Source organism: Cyprinus carpio, chromosome B25 (assembly GCF_018340385.1).
Source record: "Cyprinus carpio isolate SPL01 chromosome B25, ASM1834038v1, whole genome shotgun sequence".
Taxonomy (NCBI): domain Eukaryota; kingdom Metazoa; phylum Chordata; class Actinopteri; order Cypriniformes; family Cyprinidae; genus Cyprinus; species Cyprinus carpio.
Window position 1 is genome coordinate 6,734,546 of NC_056621.1, and position 11,309 is coordinate 6,745,854.

The window sequence follows — 11,309 nt, forward strand, 5'->3', positions numbered from 1 at the left end:
ACCTTAGCTGGACTGCAAGCCCTAGCCTCACTGTCTATCGTATACGAAGGAAGCTAGCTTCTGGGGCAGCAACCTAACAGAAATGGAGCCTCGTAAGTTGGTTGGTCCGGAAACTTTTCAAAAATTTCTGAAATTTTTCAAAAAAACCTGGAAAGTTTACAAAATTTCTGGAATGTTTCCAAAATGTACCAGAAATTTTCACTTCTTTGCATCCCTACTCTTCAGATCCCGATAGCAATCACTGTGGTCTAAATGTATTTATATGTCTTTATTAGATCTGTGGAAGGCGTGGGACCATAAAATTCTTGCATAATCATATCTCTTGGTTCAAGGGCTACGATAAGCTGTCCTATCTGCCTGTCAACGTTTGTATTTGCATAACTCTGTGCACCCTGTTCACGCAGACACACCAAGTAATCAGCACATTCCATTACGCTAGAATAAAAGGCGTTATTATTGTAATATTTAGCGTTTTTTACTGTAATGTTTTCTCACTGGTGAATAAAACATGAGATAATTTGACAGCATTTCATTCATGACTCTCATCGTGCCACTGGTTATCCTCAGGTCTGGCTTTGCGTGGTCATGTGTTTTGGAGGAGGTGGCGGTGGCTCTGGAGAGTGATTTGCATGCAGGGAGGGTGGGATCTTATGCTTTGAAAGCTAGCTTGCTATTGCTAGCCTTTCTGAAATCGCCTACCCCACCTTCAAAAATCATAAAGAGAAAGTAAAATCCACTCTAATGAGATAATTATTCATATACATTAGAAGTGCAATGCTTTAAAATGAATAGATGGCGACTCATAACATTTCTGAAATTTGGAAATTAATGAGAAACATTTGAGTTTATTTTCAGATCTCTGATTTTTAAATGCAGGCTTGGTATCTTGTCAAATCTGGGAACATTTTGAGACATTGTTGATCTTTTCTGAATTTCTTGAGGAGAAATGTGTGATATTACTTAGCAGTTTGTTTCTCCATTTATTTATACTTTCAATTGTGATTTTAATGTGTGATTTTTTTTTGATTTTTGTTTCTTGATTTATCTTTTTTTATACTAATACTAATTAATGCATAATTGTAAGCAATTTTCATTCTATCAATTGGCAAACAATCTGTACTTGATGTTTTGGTGAACGGATTCAGGAGATTTAAGTCACTTGGAGGACTCAAAGTCTTCTAAATAGTGGCAGCAGAGCTTCGTTAAGTCAATTAATCAGATTGATTTACGGATGAGCCGGAGTTGTGTTATTCTTGTCCAAGTGTGTGTTTAACTTTGTTTGTCCTGTGAGGTGTCTGTGTGCAGAACTGACCTACATGAGGCTGAGGAGAAATAAGTCCGCCTATATGTGTTAGTGCGCCTTGCGCGTGTGTGTGTATGCAGGATTAGTGAACAGGCTGATTCTGAAATAGATTAGACTCTTAGCGTGCTGTTCCTTTAGCAGTGACAGATGTGAGGAGGATTCTGCTGCTCAGGTATTTAGCTGCTGTCTTTTAGTGGGATTGGTGCCGCTGGGAAACAATGTCCTGCTCCAGACTGCAGTAGTCTTACTGTGATATTTTCAGATGTATCATAAATATATAATAGTAAATGATGCAACAGGTGGAATATATGATCACGTCAGAATAGACAAGATGCAACTATGTCATGTTCATTAGGACCTCTCTCACCGCATTGCTTTACAAAATACCTTCCAGCATTATGTCTCATACTAAATTACCATGTTACTTATATGCTACCTAACTGCATTACTTGATACACTAACCATATTGCAGTACTTAACATCCTTTGCCATCACATTAGTTTACCCTCTGGTGTTCTGCATTAAGTTCCTGCATTATCTTATGTGCTACATATGTTTTTACTATACATATTATCACAGTGTTACTTTACACACTAATGCAGCAAATTATATATGTTACCAAACATTATTTCAGTTCACAGTATTTGTTACCTGTTACTTTAATTAATAGTTTGGTGTGTTACTTTTCACACTCTCAGTGTGAAAAGTTGGTGCATTACTTTTCACACTTTACTACTAATGCAGCAACTTTTTATATGCATTACCAAACTGTGTTATTTTAATTTACTATACTTGTTACCTGTTACTCTAATTGATAGTTTGGGGCATTACTTTTCACACTCTCTACTCTAATTGATAGTTTGTTACTTTTTATACTTTACAAATTAATGCAGCAAGTTTTTATATGCATTACAAAAACTGCATTATTTTAATTTACAGTAACATTTAATTTAATGTTACCTGTTACTTATATTGTTACTTTACAAATTACCTCACTGCATAAAACTAGATGCTACTTCACTTTTACTACCTGTGTTCTTGTGAGCGTTACTTTACTTCATTTTAATTTATAGTACTTGTTACCTGTTACTTATATTGTTACTTTACACACTATATAACTGGTTAATGTTAGTTGTTTTTTTATTTTTTGTTATTTCTTACACTGTATATAACTGGTTACTGTTACTTGTAACGTTACTTTACACACTACCTCACTGCATAAAACTAGTCCCTGTTACTTGTAACGTTACTTTACACACTACCTCACTGCATAAAACTAGTACCTGTTACCTGTATTGTTACTTTACACACTACCTCACTGCATAAAACTAGTCCCTGTTACTTGTAGCGTTACTTTACACACCACCTCACTACATAAAACTGCATGCTACTTCATTTTCATTTACAGTACTTGTTACCTGTTACTCGTAGCGTTACTTTACACACCATCTCACTGCATAAAAATACATTCTACTTCATTTTAATTTACAGTACTTGTTACCTGTTACTCGTAGCGTTACTTTACATACCACCTCACTGCATAAAACTACATGCTACTTCATTTTAATTTAAAGTAGTTGTTACCTGTTACTCGTAGCGTTATTTTACACACCACCTCACTGCTTAAAATTACATGCTACTTTACATACTAGTTGGCTTTATTACTACTTTAACTACCACAGTGTAATAATTACACTAACAAGTACACACTAATGCACTGTTATTATACGTTACCTAAACGCAATATTTTAATTTACAGTATGTGTTACTTCTGTTACTTTACATGTTTGTTTGCTGCTTTACTTTACATACTACCTTACTGTATTACAATACACATTATCTCATTGCTTTAATTTACACACCACCTTACTGCATATTTTAAATTCTGCCTCTTTTACTTTACATACTAGTTTGCTGCATCACTTTACACACAAACAAACTGCATTACTTTATAGATTAATTCACCACATTACTGTACAAACTACCACATTACATTACTTTGTGCATTTACGTCATTACTTTACATGCTACCATTCTAATATTTTACAGGGGATTAAAATTTTAAAAGGGATTTTCAGTTAGGAGGGCTTAGCAGTCTGGCATTTCTTATCTGTTTTCACTGAGAAATAATACATAATGCTATTATTTGATAAGATTTCCAAAGATAGATCATTAGCTGAATAATGTTTCAGCTTGTTGCTAGCCTGATGACCAGACAGCATTGATAGTTCTTTCATGTCAGATACATATGAAGAACATTTACACATGTTCTCAGGTTTTGGCAGCACACACTGTAGGCTGCTTAATTTGCTTTGAACAGAACCCAGCCTCCCCTCAACAGCGCTAACGGTTTAACACGGGGCCTCTGGGCCACATGCTGAATGCTTCCAGCCAAACTCAACCCTTCAGTGGCTTCATTATTGATCCTGATGAACAACTGGGGCTCACAGTTAGATCACTGCAGTTTATTCATTAAAATCAACAAATTACAAAAAAAAAAAATCCAAATTGGCCTCTCCTGAAATGTTTGTGAATCGCTTAATTCCTTTAGAACTGGAAATAGTCTTGTTGACTACCTGAATGTATGCAGATATGTAATTTCCATATACAGTAAGTTCCTTATAAATCCATATAAATATTTATTCACATAATTGTGAATTATTTTGTGAAACAGAGTAGATTGTATATATGCCAATTAATCAGAGAATATTTTGCTTTAAATTTGCACTGGGAATTTGCTAACAAGATCTTTTCTGATTTTAGCTTCTTGTAACAGGCTCATCTTGGAGATATATGTAATGTATTTTGTGTTTGTGTGGGTGGGTCGAGTTCTTCTGCACACCAATGACTCTGTTTAATGGTCATTGTGCTTCAAGATTTGCGATTCCCTAAAGAACCGTTTTAAGGCTCTCAAAAGCTCTACAAGTTCTTCGAACTGAAAAGTCCTTTGCTTGTGGGGGGTCTCTGATATCAGTATCACAATGCATAATATTTACCAGTCTTTCAGGGCAGAAGCAATCATCAATGGCGTCAGGCTTCCTAATGCAAGTTGTACATCTTTTTTATGATCATTTGACAGCGATGTTGTGTTACACGAACAGGAAATGAACATTCTCAATAGAAGTATTCCAGTGCTGTGTAGGTGGTTATGAAACCATAATCAGAGACACGACAGAGAATAGTGTGACAGCAAAAAAAAAAAAAAAGTAAAACCTGAGATATGCAAGCTCTGTTCCAAAACCCAGGTGAGCTGCCTACTTAGCATTTTAAGGCAATGTATATGTGCTATTTATGCAAAAACTTTTATGAATTATTAAAATTCATCTTTATTAGATGCATTTTATCTATATTCAATATGTATCAGTGGCAGATAAGAAAATCCCAGAATGTATTGCAAGAAACTCTGTGGAAAATCCCAAAGATGGTCGATCAGTCAAGAGATACCAAAGAAATAGCTAAAATTGACCGTTTTACACTGTTTTTGTGTGTTCTATGTTTGTTATGTTTGTTATCCACCTAATTTTTCCAGTAAGAGCAGGTACGGCCATTTGTAATTTTCATGGGACTAGCTTCCAGTGTCATCTGCATCTAGCTTTTTTTAGCTTTGCAAAACAGCTCATTTAGCTCCTTGATATTGCAAATTGGTGTGTCTTACTCTATTATTTTAATGTATTATCTTGATTACAAACACACTGGTTTGTAGTACAAACAGTTTTACCATTTACTGCATGTCGTTATTCTTCTCGTTATTTCCGTAAAGCGGCTAATGAACCAGAAGTATCGCCCATAGGCCTACTTCTGCGTTGAGGAGTAAAGTAGATAGTATGGCATCATTAGCTTAGCAACATGCTAACAGCAATGCTTAGTAACATGTTAACATGTGAAGTTGCTGCCCATGTAGCATTCAGAATAAGTCCCTTGTGAGGTTCTACTCAGATGATGTCTATGTAGGCAAGGTGGCTAACTAAGTTTTGGAACAGTTTCCACTTAAAGATGAATTTCTGAAGATTGTATAGCAAGTCTGTTTTATCTTGTAGTTATGTTTCTGCTGTTATTTCGAAGACTTTTATCATGGTCTAGGTGCATGGAAGACTCAAAGCTAAGAAGCTAAACCTCACAATAAGGGCAGTTATGCATGAATAGTGTTTTTTCGCTTATTCAGGGAGCATTAGAATCTCTGTGTATAGATTTCAATGGTCAGCATGTCTTTTAGTAATTCATCAGAGAGCGAGAGTGTTTCAGATCGGTCTTAAACCAATTCCTCATCTTTTAGTCTCTCACAGATGGCATATGGTATTTTATGCATGCACCTGTTGACTTCCTGTGAAGTGGATTTCTCCTTGAAAATTGTGGATAAATTCACACATATGCCTCTGTGCCATCGTTTCATATGGATCCTAGACATGGAAGTGTGAACACTTTTTCAGTGTTCAGTTCAGTGTTACTTTAGAGTGTTTTAAAGTGATTTTAGAGTGAAAATACGGGTTGGGAAACAGAAACAGACCTCTAACTCACTGCTCAGCTGTGTTAGGTGCACCAGAGGTTTAGAGGATTCATAAATATCTTATGAAGGTGATGTAACCTTTGCAATGGATTCCAAGTCAAGTCCCTGAGCTCAGTTAGCACGAATGCTACTGTGTGTTAAAAGCCTTTGAAGTTGAACTAGCTGGGGTCAAAACAAAGGATATAGAATCCAAAAGTTCTGATTCGCACGGTTATGCAAGTAAATGCCATTGGCTCTTCCTTTTCAGAATTCTGAATAATCCAACAATCCTTAGTACAGTAGTTGTATGAGCCTTTAATGTAATGAAACATGCAGTTGACACTTTGGAAATGGAAAATGATTACTGCTATATAAGTAAAACTCTTACATTGAATAGTATTCAATGAATACACAATTCACTCATGTTTTAGAGCCATATCCTGCTCACCAAAGAAAATAACCCAACAGAAGTTCAGTCAATACTGTGTGGTATAATTGTTTATTGATTTGGATGCCTTGAATTTCATATTTTATTACTCAGCACTCTTTTTCTCCCTCTGTGCAGGTAACCGGTAGGATGGTAGCAGGGGAAGTGAGTGGGCACAGCTTCCTGGTGGCATGCTGGCAGCCCATTCTAATCTTAATGCTGGGCACAGTGCTGTCTGGCTCTGCCACGGGCTGCCCATCACGTTGCGAGTGCAATGCTCAGGAGCGTTCTGTCTTGTGCCACCGCAAGAAGCTGATGTCCGTTCCAGAGGGAATCCCATCTGAAACACGACACCTAGACCTCAGCAAGAATCGAATCAAAACCATCAACCCAGATGAGTTCTCTGCCTTCCCGCAGCTGGAAGAACTGGAGCTCAATGAAAACACTATCTCAACCATTGAGCCAGGGGCCTTTAACAATCTCTATGGCCTGCAGACTCTGGGACTGCGCAGTAACAAGCTGAAGCTCATCCAGCTGGGAGTGTTCACGGGCCTCAGTAACCTAACAAAGCTGGACATCAGTGAAAATAAGATCGTAATTCTGCTGGACTACATGTTCCAGGACCTCTACAACTTACGCTCTCTGGAGGTTGGGGATAATGACCTTGTTTTCATATCCCACAGGGCGTTTCACGGCCTCAGCAGCCTGGAGCAGCTCACGCTCGAAAAGTGCAACCTGACCTCTGTCCCGACAGAAGCCTTCACGCACCTGCACAGCTTGGTCATGCTGCGCTTGCGAAACCTCAACATCAACAGCATCAGAGACTACAGCTTCAAGCGACTCTACCGTCTCAAAGTGCTGGAGATCGCCAACTGGCCCTACCTGGATACCATGACCACCAACTGCTTGTACGGATTGAATCTTACCTCCCTAACGATCACTAATGCAAACTTGACATCAATTCCGTATTTGGCCTTGCGGCACCTGGTTTATCTTCGTTTCCTTAACATGTCCTACAATCCCATCCAGATGATCGAAGGCAACCGGCTCCATGACCTGCTCAGACTGCAAGAGTTCCACCTGGTGGGCGGTCGACTGACAATGATTGAACCCTATTCCTTTAGAGGACTGAACTACCTAAAAGTCCTCAATGTGTCCAGCAACTCCCTTAGCACCCTGGAGGAGTCTGTGTTCCATTCGGTGGGGAACCTGGAGACCCTCGCATTGTACGACAACCCGCTGGCTTGTGACTGCCGTCTGCTTTGGGTTTTCCGACGCCGCTGGAGGCTCAACTTCAACCGCCAGCAACCGACTTGCTCCTCACCTGAGTTCGTTCAGGGAAAAGAGTTCAAGGACTTCCCTGACGTGCTGCAACCCAATTACTTCACGTGTCGCAAGTCTAGGATTCGAGACCGGAAACCCCAGCAGAAGTTCGTTGATGAAGGCACCACCGTCCACTTTGTCTGCCAAGCAGATGGAGACCCGACACCCGTCATCATGTGGCTTTCCCCACAAAAACAGTTCATCACCACGAAAACGATAGGACGGCTCACTGTTTTCCCAGATGGCACCTTGGAGGTGCGATACGCTCAGATTCAGGACAATGGGACATATGTGTGCATTGCTAGCAATGCTGGTGGAAATGACACCGCTTTGGCCCACCTACACGTCCACAGTTACTCGCCAGACTGGCCCAACCAACCCAACAAAACCTTGGCGTTTATCTCCAACCAACCCAATGACAATGGAGCCAATGGGACAAGAGCAACAGTCCCATTCCCATTTGATATAAAGACGCTAATCATCGCCACCACCATGGGCTTCATCTCCTTTTTGGGTGTGGTTCTGTTCTGCCTTGTTCTGCTCTTTCTTTGGAGCAGAGGCAAAGGCAACAGCAAACACAACATTGAGATAGAGTATGTCCCACGTAAATCAGATGCTGGGATGAGCAGCAGCGGCGCCGATGCCCCTCGGAAATTTAACATGAAAATGATATAATCCAGCCAGGGAGCTCAAAAGACCCTTTCAAAAACAGACTTGTAAAAACAAAAACAAGAGATTCCCTGCCTGAACAACCTCTGGCTCTGACGAGCTCCCCATAGAGGAGGGGTGTTTTTCCCCCTTTCTAAAGATGGATGTGCGGCACAGGGGTCGTGCTTTTGTTCAATATTGAACATGGGAGGGGGAAAATGTCCTCATGCGCACTCCTCTGTGATGGCCGCTTAAATTCAGCCTACAGGGACCAATATCTTTGAGAGAGGATTTTGTTTTAAAACACTTCAGTTCCTGTGGATTTTTATGGTCAAAAAAACATGGAAAAAAAAGGAAAAACCGAACCTCCAAAATGTTTTGTGTCGACCTCCAGAATGCAAAGGCAGAGCATCCTTCTCCCTGCTGTCCTGCTGCCCGCATCCTTTTTGTTTATTTGTTTAACCCATTCTTTTCTTGTTTTCTACTTGCATGAATAGTTTTATGACAGAATAACAGCAGATAAATCAGGGGTGAAAAGCACATTTAACAAACCTAACAGCTGCCCAAATTCGTCTAACAACAGAATGTGGAATATAATAGATTGCATTTCTATTCCTGCCATAGAGAATTATGAGTATAGTGCAACTTTCACAGCACATTTCTTTCTTTGTATCTGTACTCTGCTGTTTGGTTCTCATTTTGCTTTCAGATCCGTATTTTAATGCATTTGTTGGATAAGCCGAGGGAATTTTATGACTCAAGCATCTTGATAAACAAGTACAGGTTGTTTATTGTTGGATTAATGGCTTGGCAAGTGAAAGCAGCGGTAATTATGTGACTTTTGTTGTCTGTTTTGCTTTATGTAGAAATGATCACTGTAGCCTGCAGTGAACATTTCTGTAGTGCCTGGTCAGGTTTACACCCATTTAACAGCACTGCAGCATCACACTTTTATATAACAAACCCATTCCAAGTTTTATTCGCCTGAGAAGCTACACCGAGAATGTATAGCTCTATCTCAGAGTGTGTATGTGCGAAAGCGAGCAAGTTCCTAACAGAATCAATCATTTCATCAAAAGGTGAGAGTGTTAATATGCTCGACAGCATTCAATCACCTTCACATGTGGCTGCCGTTGGGTCTCACACCTGTCTCATGCTCTCAGATCTATCTCATGGGTCTTACACCTGTCTTTCAGTCTCGCACCTGTCTAATGTTCTTAGTCTTAGACCTGTCTTATGGTCTCAGATCAATTTTTCTTTACATTATATGAAGCGTCAGTGCCCACAGAAACCATTTTAAATGTTACCCAGCTCATCTAAGGACTCAAACGGTGCTGGTTTGTTACGATGACAGATGTCTACATGCAAGAGGGGAATTCACTAAGAATGAGTGCTCTAGGATAACGTCGTTTCACTTCTATTTCCACAGGAGGTAATAGCACAGTGTTTGTGAATAAAAAAGTTGGAGTAAACTGAAAGTAGGCATGTTTTACGCTGAAAAGAGAGCACAGTTGCACATTGCTGGATAGAGACCGGTTAAAATGGACTGGTTAGTGTGTATGAAGCAGGTTTTTGTGCTGAAATGCAACGGTTAAATGAATTCACTCCACAGTCCAGCTGTGTTTTAAGTGTGTGTTTAATCTGGGCCAAGCAGGGCAGGTGATTTCCGTGGAAGGACACTGAGCTGTGTTTATGCACTGGATTTTGCTCGGTGTAGATGGGTTTCGTCTCGCTAAGTGGTTTGTACTGCTGACTGGGGCTGCAGATGGAGAAGCTGCACAGATGGTTTAACCCTTACTGATCCACTTTAGCATTAATCTGACACATGCACACACACACACCTGAATCTTTCTCTGATCCTCTGCCTCTGTGGTCTACCTGCTGTTTTCATCCTATTACGTCAAATAAAACTTTATATGACCTCTGCCCTCTCCGACATTCAGCCCAGGACGATAATGTGCATTAATGTGGTCCATTATATTCTTTTATACTAAAGAAAAAAACGGAAACCTAAAAAGGTGAAAAAGTCTAGTATGAAAAATGTTTAAATTGTTCTGTGCAATAAAGGTAATATGCATTTTGTTTTCTTTCTTTTTTTAATTAACACAATTTTATTGATGTTGAATTGTTGAAAATATGGTATGTTGTATTAAACAATCTATGGAGATTTTTTACCAAAAATGTGCCTGTTTATTTTGCTCTGCAGGGGAAACTTTGGCAGTTGCGCAGTTAATGTGAAATAATATTAACCAGCAGGTAAGAAAACTGTGTCATTTTATGATAATGGGTTTCCTGTGTCCCTGTCGGTGTCATTATGGTAATGCAGGACCTTCTGAAAGTTCTATGTAAGAGCTGAGCAAGAACATTTTTTATTTTCTTTGAATAATAGGGTTCACACATACAGTAATTTGCAGCAACAAAATGACTGAAAGCCATTGGTTGCTTCTTATCAAAATAGAACATCTTATTTTTATCATATTTTTGATCCTGTTTTCAATAGTTGTGAAGCTTCCATTCACTCTCAGCCAGCGCCTTTTAGCAACCAACAGTACAAAAACCTCATGACCTTCATGATAAAATCATAGTATGTGTGAAGGGGGCTTAAGAAAATGACTAAAAATAAGCCGATTTATTATCATTAGAAGCTTAAAGGAGAAAAGAGCCTAATACTTATGCTGGTTTTAAGAGTGGTAATTGTCTGATCATAACTGGAACTGATGACCAGATAGATGCCTGCAGGATCTTAACCCGGGAACACACAGAAAACCAGGTGCCACTGAAATTATATTATGCATTCTGTAGGAATTTTCTAGAGAACTTTATAGAGCTTTGAGAGCATAAAAATAAATTCATCTCCTTGTAGTACTGGAAATAATTCTGTAATCACTTATCTAAAGAGAAAAAAGAGACAGGCAGAGAAAATGATGGTTTTCTTTAGAGATGCAGAATCATCCGGAAACTCCAAGAATGAGGCACTCCGACTAATTTATCTAATGAATAGAAAATAACTGTTTTGGGTTTATTGGATGCTGACTGACGCATACAAACAGAGACATCTCAGATTCGCTCTCTCAATGTTGTTTTCATTTCTGATTTCCTCTGACAGGCGTGTTTCACGATTTCAT

The 11,309-nt window shown here is 39.1% G+C and overlaps 1 protein-coding gene across 4 annotated transcripts in view; it reads left to right on the forward strand.

The window, feature by feature from the left end:
- The window catches only part of LOC109082378 (leucine-rich repeat and immunoglobulin-like domain-containing nogo receptor-interacting protein 1), an 84,044-nt gene extending 73,693 nt beyond the window's left edge, over positions 1-10,351 (forward strand). For all 4 annotated transcript variants that reach the window (XM_042752594.1, XM_019097266.2, XM_042752595.1 and 1 more), the window contains one exon: positions 6,352-10,351. In XM_042752594.1, coding sequence (XP_042608528.1) covers positions 6,364-8,211 — 1,848 coding nt within the window. In that variant the 5' untranslated portion in view covers positions 6,352-6,363 and the 3' untranslated portion in view covers positions 8,212-10,351. The remainder of the gene's footprint in view (positions 1-6,351) is intronic.
- The last annotated feature ends 958 nt before the right edge of the window (positions 10,352-11,309 follow it).